Source organism: Bombina bombina, chromosome 7, assembly GCF_027579735.1.
Source record: "Bombina bombina isolate aBomBom1 chromosome 7, aBomBom1.pri, whole genome shotgun sequence".
Taxonomy (NCBI): domain Eukaryota; kingdom Metazoa; phylum Chordata; class Amphibia; order Anura; family Bombinatoridae; genus Bombina; species Bombina bombina.
Genome location: NC_069505.1, coordinates 421,077,245 through 421,096,878, shown reverse-complemented (window position 1 = coordinate 421,096,878; position 19,634 = coordinate 421,077,245). Strand labels below are relative to the sequence as shown.

General features: G+C 42.0%; 1 protein-coding gene across 1 annotated transcript in view; it reads right to left on the bottom strand.

The window, feature by feature from the left end:
* RPS19BP1 (ribosomal protein S19 binding protein 1) overlaps positions 1-19,634 on the bottom strand; it is a 79,018-nt gene that overhangs the window by 32,683 nt on the left and 26,701 nt on the right. The window contains exons 2-3 of the mRNA XM_053721278.1: positions 11,436-11,606; positions 9,258-9,355 (exon numbers count right to left, since the gene is read on the bottom strand). Coding sequence (XP_053577253.1) covers positions 9,258-9,355; positions 11,436-11,606 — 269 coding nt within the window. The remainder of the gene's footprint in view (positions 1-9,257; positions 9,356-11,435; positions 11,607-19,634) is intronic.

The following is a 19,634-nucleotide window of genomic DNA, read 5'->3' as shown; positions in this document are numbered from 1 at the left end:
CACACTCCGGTGCCATTTAAAAATAACAAACTTTTGATTGAAGAAATAAACTAAGTATAAAAAACCACAGACTCTCACGACCTCCTATCTATGTTGAGACTTGCAAGAGAATGACTGGTAATGGCAGTTAGGGGAGGAGCTATATAACAGCTTTGCTGTGGGTGGACTCTTGCAGCTTCCTGTTGGGAAGGAGAATATATCCCATAAGTAATGGATGATCCGTGGACTGGATACACTTAACAAGAGAAACATCAATCTCCTTCAATGAGGTAACGTTTGCACCTCTAAACCAAAAGCCATGCATGTCAACTGACAGGTTTCTGTATGCACGAAAGGCTATTAGTACAGAAGAGCAAGCAGCACCTCATTGGTAGGAAGATGGATGTGCCTTGGGTGGCCGGAGCCGCTGAATTTAGCGATGTGCAACGGCACAGAAAGGGTGAGTTTAGTACTTATTTTTAAGAACTGATCACAAACTCCCCTTGATTTTTATTGATGGTAAATCCTAGCGTTTAACGCTTGGATTTACCATCACTTGAAGAGCTACATATTATCGGTTATTTGTAGATTCCTCCGCGCTATAAACAAAGGTGGTATACAAGGTAACATTTATAGGGATCAAATGGTTAGAGCCGGGCTGTTGTAGTCAGCTCTTATGAAGGTGATCTGCAAACAGTTGGGCTCTTAGGCTTACATGCTAAAGTGGTTCAAGGGGATAGCAATGGAGGAGAGGAACTGGTATTAAGAAAAGTTAGTGTAGGTTGTATGCGTCCCTGAATAGTAGTCTCTTTAGGGAGCGCTTGAAGCTTTCAAAACTAGGGGAGAGTCTTGAGGGAGGCAGAGAGTTCCACAAGATGGGAACCAGTCTGGAGAAGTCCTGTAAACGGGAGTGTGAGGCGGTAACAAGAGAGGAGGAGATTGTGAGCAGAGCGAAGGGGACGGAAGGGATAGTATCTGGAGACAAGGTCTGAGATATGGGGGGGGGGGGCAGTGCAGTTTAGGGCTTTGTATGTCAGAGTGAGAATTTTGTGTTTAATCCTGGAGGCAAGAGGAAGCCAGTGAAAGGATTGGCAGAGAGGTGCAGCAGATGAAGCGTGACATGTAAAGAAGATGAGCCTGGTAGAGGCATTCATTATGGATTGTAAAAGGAGCTAGGCGGCAGCTAGGGAGACCAGAGGACAGAATTACAGTAGTCGAGGCGGGAAAGGATGAGAGAGAGTGGATTAAATTCTTAGTTGTGTTTTGTGTAAGGAAAGGTCTAATTGTATAGATGTTTTTAAGGAAGCGGCAGGATTTAGCCAAGGACTGAATGTGAGGAGTGAAAGATCTGAGTTAAGTGTGACCGCAAGACATCAGGCATGCGGGGTAGGGGTAATGGAGTTATCGACAGAGAAGTTGAGGTTGGAGATTTTTGAACAGGGGGGTGGAGATTTAGCTTAGCCCCTTAAGGACCACAGCACTTTTCCATTTTCTGTCCGTTTGGGACCAAGGCTATTTTTACATTTCTGCGGTGTTTGTGTTTAGCTGTAATTTTCCTCTTACTCATTTACTGTACCCACACATATTATATACTGTTTTTCTCGCCATTAAATGGACTTTCTAAACATACCATTATTTTCATCATATCTTATAATTTACTATAAAAGAAATTATAAAATATGAGGAAAAAATGGAAAAAAACACACTTTTTCTAACTTTGACCCCCAAAATCTGTTACACATCTACAACCACCAAAAAACACCCATGCTAAATAGTTTCTAAATTTTGTCCTGAGTTTAGAAATACCCAATGTTTACATGTGCTTTGCTTTTTTTGCAAGTTATAGGGAAATAAATACAAGTAGCACTTTGCTATTTCCAAACCACTTTTTTTTAAAATTAGCGCTAGTTACATTGGGACACTGATATCTTTCAGGAATCCCTGAATATCCCTTGACATGCATATATTTTTTTTTTAGAAGACATCCCAAAGTATTGATCTAGGCCCATTTTGGTATATTTCATGCCACCATTTCACCGCCAAATGCTAACAAATAAAAATAAAGCGTTACATTTTTCACAATTTTAGGTTTCTCACTAAAATTATTTACAAACAGCTTGTGCAATTATGGCATAAATGGTTGTAAAAGCTTCTCTGGGATCCCCTTTGTTCAGAAATAGCAGATATATATGGCTTTGGCTTTGCTTTTTGGTAATTAGAAGGCAGCTAAATGCCGTTGCGCACCACACGTGTATAATGCCCAGCATTGAAGGGGTTAATTAGGGAGCTTGTAGGGTTAATTTTAGCTTTAGTGTAGGTATCAACCTCCCACATGACACATCACACCCCCTGATCCCTCCCAAACAGCTCTCTTCCCTCCCCCACCCCATAATTGTCCCGCCATCTTAAGTACTGGCAGTAAGTCTGCCAGTACTAAAATAAGAGTTTTTTGGGGATTAAAAAAAAAAAAAAAAAAAAAAAGAAGATAATTCTGCTCTGTAGGATCCCCCCTTAGCCCCCAACTTCCCTGATCCCCCCCCCCCAAACAGCTCTCTAACCCCCCTCTCGGCCTTATTATGCGCCATATTGGGTACTGGCAGCTGTCTGCCAGTACCCAGTTTGAAAACAGAATTTATGTTTACCTGATAAATTACTTTCTCCAACGGTGTGTCCGGTCCACGGCGTCATCCTTACTTGTGGGATATTCTCTTCCCCAACAGGAAATGGCAAAGAGCCCAGCAAAGCTGGTCACATGATCCCTCCTAGGCTCCGCCTTCCCCAGTCATTCGACCGACGTAAAGGAGGAATATTTGCATAGGAGAAATCATATGGTACCGTGGTGACTGTAGTTAAAGAAAATAAATTATCAGACCTGATTAAAAAACCAGGGCGGGCCGTGGACCGGACACACCGTTGGAGAAAGTAATTTATCAGGTAAACATAAATTCTGTTTTCTCCAACATTGGTGTGTCCGGTCCACGGCGTCATCCTTACTTGTGGGAACCAATACCAAAGCTTTAGGACACGGATGAAGGGAGGGAGCAAATCAGGTCACCTAAATGGAAGGCACCACGGCTTGCAAAACCTTTCTCCCAAAAATAGCCTCAGAAGAAGCAAAAGTATCAAACTTGTAAAATTTGGTAAAAGTGTGCAGTGAAGACCAAGTCGCTGCCTTACATATCTGATCAACAGAAGCCTCGTTCTTGAAGGCCCATGTGGAAGCCACAGCCCTAGTGGAATGAGCTGTGATTCTTTCAGGAGGCTGCCGTCCGGCAGTCTCATAAGCCAATCTGATGATGCTTTTAATCCAAAAAGAGAGAGAGGTAGAAGTTGCTTTTTGACCTCTCCTTTTACCAGAATAAACAACAAACAAGGAAGATGTTTGTCTAAAATCCTTTGTAGCATCTAAATAGAATTTTAGAGCGCGAACAACATCCAAATTGTGCAACAAACGTTCCTTCTTTGAAACTGGATTCGGACACCAAGAAGGCACGACTATCTCCTGGTTAATGTTTTTGTTAGAAACAACTTTCGGAAGAAAACCAGGTTTAGTACGTAAAACCACCTTATCTGCATGGAACACCAGATAAGGAGGAGAACACTGCAGAGCAGATAATTCTGAAACTCTTCTAGCAGAAGAAATTGCAACCAAAAACAAAACTTTCCAAGATAATAACTTAATATCAACGGAATGTAAGGGTTCAAACGGAACCCCCTGAAGAACTGAAAGAACTAAATTGAGACTCCAAGGAGGAGTCAAAGGTTTGTAAACAGGCTTGATTCTAACCAGAGCCTGAACAAAGGCTTGAACATCTGGCACAGCTGCCAGCTTTTTGTGAAGTAACACAGACAAGGCAGAAATCTGTCCCTTCAAGGAACTTGCAGATAATCCTTTCTCCAATCCTTCTTGAAGAAAGGATAGAATCTTAGGAATTTTTACCTTGTCCCAAGGGAATCCTTTAGATTCACACCAACAGATATATTTTTTCCATATTTTGTGGTAAATTTTTCTAGTTACAGGCTTTCTGGCCTGAACAAGAGTATCAATAACAGAATCTGAGAACCCTCGCTTTGATAAGATCAAGCGTTCAATCTCCAAGCAGTCAGTTGGAGTGAAACCAGATTCGGATGTTCGAACGGACCCTGAACAAGAAGGTCTCGTCTCAAAGGTAGCTTCCATGGTGGAGCCGATGACATATTCACCAGGTCTGCATACCAAGTCCTGCGTGGCCACGCAGGAGCTATCAAGATCACCGATGCCCTCTCCTGATTGATCCTGGCTACCAGCCTGGGGATGAGAGGAAACGGCGGGAATACATAAGCTAGTTTGAAGGTCCAAGGTGCTACTAGTGCATCTACTAGAGTCGCCTTGGGATCCCTGGATCTGGACCCGTAGCAAGGAACCTTGAAGTTCTGACGAGAGGCCATTTCTCCTAATGGAACAGGATGAATCACTCCCATTTTTAACAGGTCTTCTACACAATGTAAGAATGCCTGTTTTTTTTTTATGTGGTCTGAAGACAATTGAGACCTGTGGAACCTCCCCCTTGGGGGAAGCCCTTTGAATTCCAGAAGATAACCTTGGGAGACTATTTCTAGCGCCCAAGGATCCAGAACATCTCTTGCCCAAGCCTGAGCGAAGAGAGAGAGTCTGCCCCCCACCAGATCCGGTCCCGGATCGGGGGCCAACATCTCAAGCTGTCTTGGTAGCAGTGGCAGGTTTCTTGGCCTGCTTTCCCTTGTTCCAGCCTTGCATTGGTCTCCAGGCTGGCTTGGCTTGAGAAGTATTACCCTCTTGCTTAGAGGACGTAGCACTTGGGGCTGGTCCGTTTCTACGAAAGGGACGAAAATTAGGTTTATTTTTGGCCTTGAAAGACCTATCCTGAGGAAGGGCGTGGCCCTTGCCCCCAGTGATATCAGAGATAATTTCTTTCAAGTCAGGGCCAAACAGCGTTTTCCCCTTGAAAGGAATGTTAAGCAATTTGTTCTTGGAAGACGCATCCGCTGACCAAGATTTTAACCAAAGCGCTCTGCGCGCCACAATAGCAAACCCAGAATTTTTCGCCGCTAACCTAGCCAATTGCAAAGTGGCGTCTAGGGTGAAAGAATTAGCCAATTTGAGAGCACGGATTCTGTCCATAATCTCCTCATAAGAAGGAGAATTACTAGTGATCGCCTTTTCTAGCTCATCGAACCAGAAACACGCGGCTGTAGTGACAGGGACAATGCATGAAATTGGTTGTAGAAGGTAACCTTGCTGAACAAACATCTTTTTAAGCAAACCTTCTAATTTTTTATCCATAGGATCTTTGAAAGCACAACTATCTTCTATGGGTATAGTGGTGCGTTTGTTTAGAGTAGAAACCGCCCCCTCGACCTTGGGGACTGTCTGCCATAAGTCCTTTCTGGGGTCGACCATAGGAAACAATTTTTTAAATATGGGGGGAGGGACGAAAGGTATACCGGGCCTTTCCCATTCTTTATTTACAATGTCCGCCACCCGCTTGGGTATAGGAAAAGCTTCGGGGGGCCCCGGGACCTCTAGGAACTTGTCCATTTTACATAGTTTCTCTGGGATGACCAAATTCTCACAATCATCCAGAGTGGATAACACCTCCTTAAGCAGAGCGCGGAGATGTTCCAACTTAAATTTAAATGTAATCACATCAGGTTCAGCTTGTTGAGAAATTTTCCCTGAATCTGAAATTTCTCCCTCAGACAAAACCTCCCTGGCCCCCTCAGACTGGTGTAGGGGCCCTTCAGAAACAATATCATCAGCGTCCTCATGCTCTTCAGTATTTTCTAAAACAGAGCAGTCGCGCTTTCGCTGATAAGTGGGCATTTTGGCTAAAATGTTTTTGATAGAATTATCCATTACAGCCGTTAATTGTTGCATAGTAAGGAGTATTGGCGCGCTAGATGTACTAGGGGCCTCTTGTGTGGGCAAGACTGGTGTAGACGAAGGAGGGGATGATGCAGTACCATGCTTACTCCCCTCACTTGAGGAATCATCTTGGGCATCATTTTCTCTAAATTTTGTGTCACATAAATCACATCTATTTAAATGAGAAGGGACCTTGGCTTCCCCACATTCAGAACACAGTCTATCTGGCAGTTCAGACATGTTAAACAGGCATAAACTTGATAACAAAGTACAAAAAACGTTTTAAAATAAAACCGTTACTGTCACTTTAAATTTTAAACTGAACACACTTTATTACTGCAATTGCGAAAAAGTATGAAGGAATTGTTCAAAATTCACCAAAATTTCACCACAGTGTCTTAAAGCCTTAAAAGTATTGCACACCAAATTTGGAAGCTTTAACCCTTAAAATAACGGAACCGGAGCCGTTTTTATCTTTAACCCCTTTACAGACCCTGGTATCTGCTTTGCTGAGACCCAACCAAGCCCAAAGGGGAATACGATACCAAATGACGCCTTCAGAAAGTCTTTTTTATGTATCAGAGCTCCTCACACATGCGACTGCATGTCATGCTTCTCAAAAACAAGTGCGCAATACCGGCGCGAAAATGAGGCTCTGCCTATGATTAGGGAAAGCCCCTAGAGAATAAGGTGTCTAAAACAGTGCCTGCCGATATTATTTTACAAAAATACCCATATTAAATGATTCCTCAAGGCTAAATATGTTATATATGAATCGATTTAGCCCAGAAAATGTCTACAGTCTTAACAAGCCCTTGTGAAGCCCTTATTTACTCTGTAATAAAAATGGCTTACCGGATCCCATAGGGAAAATGACAGCTTCCAGCATTACATCGTCTTGTTAGAATGTGTCATACCTCAAGCAGCAAAAGTCTGCTCACTGTTCCCCCAACTGAAGTTAATTCCTCTCAACAGTCCTGTGTGGAACAGCCATCGATTTTAGTAACGGTTGCTAAAATCATTTTCCTCTTACAAACAGAAATCTTCATCTCTTTTCTGTTTCAGAGTAAATAGTACATACCAGCACTATTTTAAAATAACAAACTCTTGATTGAATAATAAAAACTACAGTTAAACACTAAAAAAACTCTAAGCCATCTCCGTGGAGATGTTGCCTGTACAACGGCAAAGAGAATGACTGGGGAAGGCGGAGCCTAGGAGGGATCATGTGACCAGCTTTGCTGGGCTCTTTGCCATTTCCTGTTGGGGAAGAGAATATCCCACAAGTAAGGATGACGCCGTGGACCGGACACACCTATGTTGGAGAAATCAAATATGTTTTTTAGAACATTTTATTATTATGTTATTTTAAAAATAGTATTTTCTGTAGTGTAGCTGCCCCCCCTCAACCCCCAACCTCCCAGATCGTTAACATTTGTAAAACATTTGCCCCCCCCCCCCTCAACCCCCTCTCTCCCACCTTACAGTGTTTCATAGTGTAGGGTTCCCACGCGCCCCCACTCGATCCCGCCCCCCTTCCCCACCGATGGCCGCCCACCCGCCTCCCACGATCAGCTCCCACCCACCAACGAACAGGGCCATTGATGGCCGATGCAGAGAGGGCCACAGGGTGGCTCTCTCTTCATCGGACGGCTTAAAAATGTTATAGCAGGATGCCTCAATATCGAGGCATCACTGCTATAACATGAAAGCAGTTGGAAGTGATCAGGATCGCTTCCACTGCTTTCAAAGACCGACGTACGGGGTACGTCCTTGGTCATTGACTGCATTTTTTGCAGGACGTACCCCATACGTCGTTGGTCGTTAAGGGGTTAAGGTAGTGAGAGGACATCCAAGATAAGATATGAGAAAGTCAGTTGGTGACACGGGTTAGCAAGGAAGGAGATAGGTCTGGTGCATAAATTAATAGCCAAAATCATACAAGTGTGACAAGTGGCACAGGTTACAGGCCCCCCTATTGTCTGCTGCTCTCCCCTCTGGAGGGTTATTTAACCCCTTCGTTGCGAATCCTTTTTTACATCCTGTGCCGATTTTGATCTTTTTGCAATGGACGGCATGAAACGTCCTGCCTTATAAAGTGTACTGCAGCCTCTTCCTTTTAGTTAATGAAAAGAAAAAGAAATCAGACTTGAGTGGTGCCAAGCAGTGTAGGCAGCCCCTGTGATCTGATGCTGGCCTTGAAATCATCGACAATCGCGTGATTTCAATATTGCAGCAAATTTTTACAGTGGAACTTCAACTTATTTAATGCTGAATGAACTAGTAACCTCTCTGATTGACAAACTATGATGAGAATAAAACCGTACAGACAGATAGGAGACGTCTATAATGGAGAAGAAAACCGTACAGACAGCTCAGAGAGACAGATAGGAGATGTCTATAATGAGAAGAAAACCGTACAGACGCTCAGACACAGATAGGAGATGTCTATAATGAGAAGAAAACCCTACAGACAGCCCAGAGAGACAGACAGGAGATGTCTATAATGAGAAGAAAACCGTACAGACGGACAGGAGATGTCTATAATGAGAAGAAAACCGTACAGACGGACAGGAGATGTCTATAATGAGAAGAAAACCGTACAGACGGACAGGAGATGTCTATAATGAGAAGAAAACCGTACAGACGGACAGGAGATGTCTATAATGAGAAGAAAACCGTACAGACAGATGGGAGAGGTCTATAATGAGAAGAAAAACGTAAAGACAGCTCAGAGACAGATAGGAGATGTCTATAATGAGAAGAAAACCGTACAGACAGCCCAGAGAGACAGACAGGAGATGTCTATAATGAGAAGAAAACCGTACAGACGGACAGGAGATGTCTATAATGAGAAGAAAACCGTACAGACGGACAGGAGATGTCTATAATGAGAAGAAAACCGTACAGACGGACAGGAGATGTCTATAATGAGAAGAAAACCGTACAGATGGACAGGAGATGTCTATAATGAGAAGAAAACCGTACAGACAGATGGGAGAGGTCTATAATGAGAAGAAAAACGTAAAGACAGCTCAGAGACAGATAGGAGATGTCTATAATGAGAAGAAAACCGTACAGACAGCCCAGAGAGACAGACAGGAGATGTCTATAATGAGAAGAAAACCGTACAGACAGATGGGAGAGGTCTATAATGAGAAGAAAAACGTAAAGACAGCTCAGAGACAGATAGGAGATGTCTATAATGAGAAGAAAACCATACAGACAGATGTCTAGAACGAGAAGAAAACCGTACAGACAGATAGGAGATGTCTATAATGAGAAGAAAACCGTACAGACAGCTCAGAGACAGACAGATGTATAGAGATAGATTAGTAGCTATTTCAGCCTCTAGCAGACATCAATTGTAATTGTACAGTTTACAAATAATCACCTTCTGGACAGTGTCTTTGTTGGCCACAGATTGAGGGTTCAGCATGTACTTGAGATTCTGCGCCAGATGATCCTTCTCGCTGTGTTTCTTATACTCCTCTAGGACAAGAGAAGACATCTGGTTACCAGAGACAACAGCAAACATGAACAGTTTTGTATTTGTACACAGAAATTCTCTATATTTAGTTGCAAGTGAGAGATATTGGGTTTTCATGCCCATTTGCACGCAAGTTCATTTGTAATTGCATTACAAGTTGAAAGTAAATGGTTATGAATAAATAGAACATATTTTGAAGAACATTGGAATGTGATATATTTATATTTTCATGTAGGGTTATTGCACATGAGCATGTGCGATCGTGTTTGCAAGCGAGTATGGTGTTCCCGCTCCACTTTTTTGCTCCATTGACTTCAGCTTTTTGCGTGCATCGGGTAAGCTTGAGAGCGATAACTTACAACTTGTAATACAAGTGGAACCAAACTGGCACAAAAAAACCCCAACAACTTATTTCTAGCGCAATTAGTGCTCGAGCGATATTGCTAAATAGCGCCTAAATCATAATCTGGCCCTTATTTTGTCACTAAACAACTGATAGATAAAACACATCTACATGGTATTCTCAGACTAATCTTTTCTTTGAATGCATCTTTCTATCTAGCATTTATTTAATGTTCAATGAGTTATTGTCGCTTAGAACAGCGATCTACTGTCACTCCGTTGTGTGTTTCATCAGATTCATACAAAGAATATATCTGCTGCAAAAAGTATAAGCGCTGCTCCAGCAAACATAGCTACAAGAATTAGTGTCCCCCCCCACCAATCACACAAAGAACAAAATGTGCTGCTGTTTTGCGGTGTCCTTTATAGCTATAACCCTAAAATCTAAAACAAAAGAAACCACACAACAAAGTATAAGACGTCAAAAGAAACCACAAACTTTCAGAATGAAGTATTATGGACACAAAGATCAGTTTGCCAGCATTTGTTTTATTTTAGCAACATATCACTAAAGTAACGTAACCGCAGGTGGCCACTGAACCCGATACGGTGTGCGCTAATAGAAAACAAGAAAAACAAGCGCACCCCTGGCAATGTGAGCTTCTGACCTGTTAAAGGAACAGTCTGGTCAAAATTCAAATGCACATAGATTACTTATTTGAATAGAAACATATTTGCAATATACATGTATTTTCAAAAATGCTTCTAGTAAGCGTTATCACTGTTTTAGTGTTAGCATTTTTCTCTGCTCGTGAGGCATAGCTAGATATTCTCAGTGCAACAACATTTTAAATACTGCAGCTGCTCAGAGCACCAGTGGGGCTTGTATCTTGTCAGCAATTAAAGGGACACTGAACCCAATTTTTTTTTTCGTGATTCAGATAGAGCATGCAATTTTTAGCAACTTTCTAATTTACGCCTATTATTTTTTCTTCGTTCTCTTGCTATCTTTATTTGAAAAAGAAGGCATGTAAGCTAAGGAGCCAGACAATTTTTGGTTCAGCCCTGGACAGCACTTGTCTATTGATGGGTGAATTTATCCACCAATCAGCAAGAACAACCCAGGTTGTTCATCAAAAATGGGCCGGCATCTAAACTTACATTTTTGCTTTTCAAATAAAGATACCAAGAGAATGAAGACAATTTGATAATAGGAGTAAATTAGAAAGTTTCTTAAAATTGCTGCTCTATCTGAATCATGAAAGAAAAAATTTGGGTTCAGTGTCCCTTTAACAAATCGAGTCATTACCAAATGGTACAAGCACCTTAGGCTCTCTGAGAAAATGCGGTGTTTAAAATGCTGGTGCACGGTGCATACTTAAATACACTTTTGAAACGGCTATAGCTTTTATTAGAAGTATTTTTGCCAACATGTGTATTACAAAAATGCTTCTATGTAAAACTGAAATGCATCCACGTGGTTTCCAGTTTTGCCTGGAATTTGCCTTTAAGCTGCTAATTAATCACTAAAGCAACGTATTTTCCATACACGCAGTGCTTCTGACTATTGATCATCACAATACTTTAAACCAGCTACACATACAGTAAGTTCAGATTCCATTCCCGTCAAAGTAAGTAACGAACAAGATGAATGTCTGGTTCCAGCTCTAACAAAATAAAAGTTGCAAAAAATAAATAAAAACAGCGGCTCAACAGGTCACCACTTCCTCTAGTTCTCACCTATGGCCGAAGTGACCGTTCTGCCCTTCGCGGTCGCCCTCTGGTTCTGCTGCTTGCCCTGCTGCCTCATCCGCCGCAGCTGCTTCCTGACTCCGGTCTTGTCGCTACGGAGCAACTGACTCTGGAGGCTCCGAGGAATTGTTCCTTTCTTTACACCCTTCTGCTTGTTACCTACAGACGGAAAAGAGCAACACACCTGTTAATTCGGTAGCATAATACTGCGTTGGCAAAATGACAGAGCTTTGCATACTTTCAGGAAACCAAAAGCAAATAATATATAAATTGATGATATATTAGTCCAATTCCATATTTTACAACAAGTATATTATGTCAGTGGGGTGGCCTAAAGAATGTGGACACCTGACCATCACACCTATATGAGCTTGCTGGTCATTCCATTCCAAAACCCATGGGCATTAATATGGAGCTGCCCCTTTGCAGCTATAACAGCTGACACTCTTCTGGGAAGGCTTTGCACGAGATGAGTGTGTTATAGGACTTTGTGCACTCAGCCAAAAGAGCATTTGTGAGGACAGGCACTAATGTTCCCAAAGATGTTCAGTGGGGTTGAGGTCAGGGCTCTGTGCAGGTCAACGTGAGTTCCTTCACTCTAAACACGTCAAAGCCATGTCTTCATGGTCCTTGCGCAGTCATATTGAAGGAATGGGCCTTCCACATACTGTTTCAACAAAGGTGGAAGCAATCCCAGAAGCAGAACTTTTTTTTTTTCTTTCTAGCAATTATTTTTTTCTGCAGGTCATTCTGAAATTATATATATATAGTCTTGGAGTGCAGTCTCCTTCCGTGTCTTGTATTTCTCTGGGTGATTACATATTCCTGTGCACCCCTATCTTGTTCCCAGTTTGTTTGGGTTTGTAAGCGCGCATTGTGTGGCTGTGTTAGGGACTCAAGCAGTGGAAAGGACCTTGACGAGGTGCCTGAGCTTTTCCCATTTGGCCAGATGCGGTAACTAACCTTTCCAGTTGTGTTTTTAAATCTTAGATGTGAGCTAGCTGGTGAGTGCTGAGTATCTATATGTTGTATTATTTGTTTGTAATCCCCCTATGTTTCTTGCACCGATTCGGGACTGGGGTTAACTGCCTGTGACTCTGGTGACAGCAAAGCTTTTTGGGAGTGCTATTTAAGCACCCAGGGCTGGGATGTTGCAGAGTCATTGGATATGTACCCGGTCCGGTCTTGGAGTGCAGTCTTCTTCCGTGTCATACATACACACACATATACACATCAAAATTCCAGCTCAGCCCACCAAGTGACAACCGCCTGGGTGCAGAATTGTAATCGATAATAAAGAGCAAGGATTGCACTGACAGGTCTTTTTAGAATGAAGTAAACAATTACTTTATTGAAACGTTTTGGGGGATCTAGTCCCCTTCGTCAGAAGACCTGTGAGTGCAATCCTTGAGATAGAGATATCCCCTTCCTCAGACAAGCAAACACAAATTACACACATCCATTTAAGTGTTATAAGCCCCTCCCAATGAAGTAAAAATTGCGCCAAAACCGCAGTCATGGCAACAATCCCAAACTAATAATGTTGGATGCTAAACCACAACAGTATTATAAATAACAATCACAATATTAGAGCATCTCAATATAAAGATAGTGAACTTCTCAAATAAATCCATATATAATATTAATATGACCCACATTACATATGTAGGAAACTGACAGAAGCACGTGTATCTACATAAACATAGCTGAAAAAATAGCCACCAACAACTTAGCTAACATCCCACATGCCATATTAAAGCGTGCTAAAACAAAAAATAGAGCCACTGCACATGAATTAGAATAACCATGGTAAAGGATATATGCATAGAACGGATAAAGAAACAGATAAGAGAGCAGAGAACAGCAAAGCAGAATTTTACCTTTAAACTCATAATAAACGGCATTTCATTTGGATGACTGCCTGTCCCCAGAGTGCAGCCCCTCCACAATGTATGTACATTGTGTTCAAACTCATAAGGCAAACGTCACTGCATAGAGACACAGCTGAGAGGACACACACTGAATACACGGAGTCCATCCGCCCTCAAGTGGTATATACAGGTACTGCAGCGAAAAAACATTAGTTGAAATAAAGCAGATCTCTAGAGAATACTCTTAACTCAATGTGTGTAACAGCTAGACATATATAAGTGTACAAATCTATAGGCTTTATGGATCTCAAAGCTATTAAGATGCTAGGTTCCACCCTCCTAATTTAATATTATAGAAGGGCATAAAAGGTGAGCCAGAGTAATAAACAATGATGAGGGATCTCACAGCCGCTTACAGAGCTTGCTGCTGTTTGGTATAAGACATTACACTATAAATATATATTGCTATAGCCCCATGTGTATGATATACTATATACACCATCTATACTCCCTGGAGTACTCGATGATAGAGATAATAATAGAAGGAGATGATAATAATAGAAGGAGATGATAATAATAGAAGGAGATGATAATAATAGAAGGAGATGATAATAATAGAAGGAGATGATAATAATAGAAGGAGGAGATAATAATAGAGATAATAATAGAGATAGAGATAATAATAGAGATAGAGATAATAATAGAGATAATAATAGAGATAGAGATAATAATAGAGATAGATATATATATATATATATATATATATATATATATATATATATATATATATATATAGAGAGAGAGAGAGAGAGATATAGATATAGATATAGATATAGATATAGATATATATATATATATATATATATATATATATATATACACACATATATACATACATATATATATATATACATACATACATATATACATACATATATACACACACCCCCCCTCCTAACAAACGCACTCACAGGTCGTTTTTTTATTACAATAAAAAAACAAATTTTGTTCATTAAGAAAGACCTGTGAGTGCGTTTGTTAGGAGTATTTGAGTATTTGCATGATGTACCGAGTCCACAGTTTCATCCTTACTTGTGGGATACCAATACCAAAGCTAAAGTACACGGATGAAGGGAGGGACAAGACAGGAACCTAAATGGAAGGCACCACTGCTTGCAAAACCTCTCTCCCTAAAATAGCCTCCGAAGAAGCAAAAGTATCAAATTTGTAAAATTTTGAAAAGGTATGGAGCGAAGACCAAGTCGCAGCCTTACAAATCTGTTCAACAAAAGCATCATTTTTAAAAGCCCATGTGGAAGCTACCGCTCTAGTAGAATGAGCTGTAATCCTTTCAGGAGGCTGCTGTCCAGCAGTCTCATAAGCCAAACGGATGATGCTTTTCAGCCAAAAGGAAAGAGAAGTAGCCGTAGCCTTTTGACCACTACGCTTTCCAGAATAGACAACAAAGAAGATGTTTGACGGAAATCTTTGGTTGCCTGCAAATAAAATTTCAAAGCACGAACCACGTCCAAGTTGTGCAACAGACGTTCCTTCTTAAGTGGAGGATTAGGAACAACAATTTCCTGATTGATATTCCTGTTGGTAACAACCTTAGGTAGGAACCCAGGCTTGGTAAGCAAAACCACCTTATCAGCATGGAAAACAAGATAAGGTGAGTCCCATTGTAATGCAGATAGTTCAGAAACTCTTCGAGCTGAAGAGATAGCAACTAGGAACAAAACTTTCCAAGATAAAAGCTTAATATCTATGGAATGCATGGGTTCAAAGGGAACCCCCTGAAGAACTTTAAGAACTAAATTTAGACTCCATGGCGGAGCAACAGGTTTAAACACAGGCTTAATTCTAGCTAACGCCTGACAAAAAGCCCGAACGTCTGGGACATCTGCCAGACGCTTGTGCAACAGAATAGACAGAGCAGATATTTGTCCTTTTAGGGAACTAGCTGACAAGCCTTTCTCCAATCCCTCTTGGAGAAAAGACAAAATCCTAGGAATCCTGATTTTACTCCAGGAGTAGCCTTTGGATTCGCACCAAAAAATATATTTACGCCATATCTTATGATAGATTTTCCTGGTAACAGGCTTTCGAGCCTGAATCAAGGTATCTATGACCGACTCAAAGAAACCCCGTTTTGATAGAATCAAGTGTTCAATCTCAAAGCAGTCAGTTGCAGAGAAATTAGATTTGGATGCTTGAAACAAAAGGTCCTGTCTCATTGGCAGAGTCCATGGTGGCAGAGATGACATGTCCACCAGGTTTGCATACCAAGTCCTGCGTGGCCACGCAGGCGCTATCAAAATCACCGAAGCTCTCTCCTGTTTGATTCTGGCAATCAGACGCGGAAGGAGAGGGAAAGGTGGAAACACATAAGCCAGGTTGAACGACCAGGGTACTGCCTGAGGATCCCTTGACCTGGATCCGTAACGAGGAAGTTTGGCGTTCTGACGAGAGGCCATCAGATCCAATTCTGGTGTGCCCCATAGCTGAACCAGTTGAGCAAACACCTCCGGATGGAGTTCCCACTGCCCCGGATGAAAAGTCTGACGACTTAGAAAATCTGCCTCCCATTTCTCTACTCCTGGGATATAGATTGCCGACAGATGGCAAGAGTGAGCCTCTGCCCATCAGATTAATTCTTGAAACTTCTATCATCGCTAAGGAACTCCTTGTTCCCCCCTGATGATTGATATAAGCCAGAGTCGTGATGTTGTCCGACTGAAATCTGATGAATCTGGCCGAAGCCAGCTGAGGCCACGCCTGAAGAGCATTGAAGATTGCTCTTAATGCCAGAATATTTATCGGTAGGAGGGCCTCCTCCTGAGTCCACAAACCCTGTGCTTTCAGGGAATTCCAGACTGCACCCCAGCCCAGTAGGCTGGCGTCTGTCGTCACTATAACCCATTCTGGCCTGCAGAAACATTTTCCCTGGGACAGATGATCCTGTGACAACCACCAAAGAAGAGAGTCTCTGGTCTCTTGATCCAGATTTATCTGAGGAGATAAATCCGCATAATCCCCATTCCACTGATTGAGCATGCATAGTTGCAGTGGTCTGAGATGCAAGCGAGCAAACGGAACTATGACCATTGCCGCTACCATTAGACCGATTACCTCCATACACTGAGCCACTGACGGCCGAGGAATGGAATGAAGAGCTCGTCAGGTGGACAAAATCTTTGATTTACTGACCTCCGTCAGAAATATTTTCATGTCCACCGAGTCTATCAGAGTCCCTAGAAATGAAACTCTTGTGAGAGGGGAAAGAACTCTTTATGTTCACCTTCCACCCGCGAGATCTTAGAAAGGCCAACACTAAGTCCGTGTGAGACTTGGCTAGTTGGAAAGTCGACGCTTGAATTAGAATGTCGTCTAGATAAGGCGCCACTGCTATGCCCCGTGGCCTTAGGACCACCAGAAGGGACCCTAGCACCTTTGTGAAGATTTGTGGCGCTGTGGCCAACCCGAAGGGAAGAGCCACAAACTTGTAATGCTTGTCCAGAAAGGCAAACCTGAGGAATTGGTGATCTTTGTGGATAAGAATGTGTAGATACGCATCCTTTAAGTCCACGGTGGTCTTATATTGACCCTCCTGGATCATTGGTAAAATAGTCCGAATGGTCTCCATCTTGAAAGATGGAACTCTTTGGAATTGGTTGAGGATCTTGAGATATAGAATTGGTCTGAAAGTTCCCCTCTTTTTTGGGAACCACAAACAGATTTGAGTAGAACCCCTGCCCCTGTTCTGCTTTTGGAACTGGGCAGATCACTCCCATGGTAAAAAGGTCTTCTACACAGCCTCTCTTTTTGTCAGGTTTACAGACAATTGAGAAAGATGGAACCTCTCCCTTTGAGGAGAATCCTTGAAATCTAGAAGATATCCCTGGGTTACGATTTCTACTGCCCAGGAGTCCAGAACATCTCTTGCCCAGGCCTGAGCAAAGAGAGAGTCTGCCCCCTACAAGATCCCGGATCGAGGGCTACCCCTTCATGCTCTCTTGGTGGCAGCAGCAGGCTTCTTGGCCTGTCTACCCTTGTTCCAAGCCTGGTTAGGTCTCCAGACTGGCCTGGATTGAGCAAAGCTCCCCTCTTGCTTCGCAGCAGGTGAAGAGGAAACGGGACCACCTTTGAAGTTTTGAAAGGAAGAAAATTATTTTGCTTGGTCCTCGTCTTATCCTAAGGGAGGGCATGACCCTTCCCTCCAGTGATATCAGAAATTATCTCCATCAATTCAGGCCCGAATAGGGTCTTACCTTTGAAAGGAATGGTCAACAGCTTAGATTTTGATGAAACATCAGCAGACCAGGACTTAAGATATAAAGCTCTAAAAAGGCAAAACCTGAATTCTTTGCAGCTAATGTAGCCAGATGAAAACCGGCGTCTGTAATGAAAGAATTAGCTAGTTTAAGAGCCCCAATTCTATCCAGAATGTCATCTAATGGGGTCTCCGCCTGAAGAGCCTCTTCCAGAGCCTCAAACCAAAAGGCAGCTGCAGTGGTTACAGGAACAATGCACGCTATAGGCTGAAGAAGAAAACCCTGATGAACAAAAATTTTCTTTAGGAGACCCTCTAATTTTTTATCCATAGGATCTTTGAAAGCACAACTGTCCTCAATAGGTATAGTTGTACGCTTAGCCAAAGTAGAAATAGCTCCCTCCACCTTAGGGACCGTCTGCCATGAGTCCCGCATGGTGTCAGATATGGGAAACATTTTCTTAAATACAGTAGGGGGAGCGAACGGAATACCTGGTCTATCCCACTCCTTAGTAACAATGTCCGAAATCCTCTTAGGGACCGGAAAAACATCAGTGTAGACAGGAACCTCTAAATATTTGTCCATTTTACACAATTTCTTTAACTACAATAGGGTCACAATCATCCAGAGTCGCTAAAACCTCCCTGAGCAATAAGCGGAGGTGTTCCAGCTTAAATTTAAATGCCGTCATATCTGAATCAGTCTGAGGGAACATTTTTCCTGAATCAGAAATCTCACCCTCAGATAGCAAATCCCTCATCCCTACCTCTGAACATTGTGAGGGAATATCAGATACAGCTACTAAAGCGTCAGAAGGCTCAACATTTGATCTTAACCCAGAGCTACTGCGCTTCCCTTGCAGTTTAGATAAAACCTCTGTGAGGGTAGTATTCATAACTTAGGCCATATCTTGCAAGGTGAAAGAATTAGACGCACTAGAGGTACTTGGTGTGGCTTGTGCGGGCGTTACTGGTTGTGACACTTGGGGAGAACTAGATGGCAAAACCCGATTTCCTTCTGTCTGAGAATCATCCATTGCCAAACTCAAAATATGCTGTATGCAATTTATAGCCATATTAGTACAAGTGGGACACATTCTAAGAGAGGGTTTCAAAATGGCTTCTAAACAAATTGAACAATGAGTTCCCTCAAATGTCAGACATGTTGAACAGGCTAGTAATGAGACAAGCAAGCTTGGAAAACACTTTATTTAATAAAACAAAAAAAACAATTTTCAAAAACGGTACTGTGCCTTTAAGAGAAAAAAAAAGGCATACACAAACTGCAAAACTGCTTAAAATTACCCCAAACTTTCCGAAATTTTTACAGTATACACATCAAGCTTTAGTAAGATTGCACCACAAGTATTAAAGGGACAGTCTACACCAGAATTTTTATTGTTTTATAAGACAGATAATCCCTTTATTACCCATTTCCCAGTTTTGCATAACTAACATTTATAATAATATACTTTTAACCTCTGTGATTATCTTGTATCTAAGCCACTGCAAACTGCCCCTTTTTTCAGTTCTTTTGACAGACTTGCAGTCTAGCCAGCCAATCAGTGCCTGCTCCCAGATAACTTCTCGTGCACAGTGTTATCTATATGAAATACGTGAACTAACACCCTCTAGTTATGAAAAACTGTTAAAATGCAATCTGAAAGAGGTGGCCTTCAAGGTCTAAGAAATTAGCATATGAACCTCCTAGGAAGTTTATTTTGGCCTAGACTGTCCCTTTAAGGTAATTAACCCTCAAATGTGAAAACCGTATTGAAGAGTTTAAAACCCGTTAAAACCCTTGTCAGCACCCTGCCACAGTACTGCTGTGGCGCCTACCTGCCCTCAAGGATTGATAATGTGGAAATAAAGCTTCGATTAGGCCATTAGAAGTGCACCAGGACACTTCTGTTGTAGCTTGCTGCTTGTCTTTGTAAAACAACTGCGGCGCAAAAATAGGCCCCGCCCCTCTCACTCAATGTTGCTGGGGCCTACACACAAATCTACCAAACGATCTTTAAGCCATGTGGGTTATAAAAAACC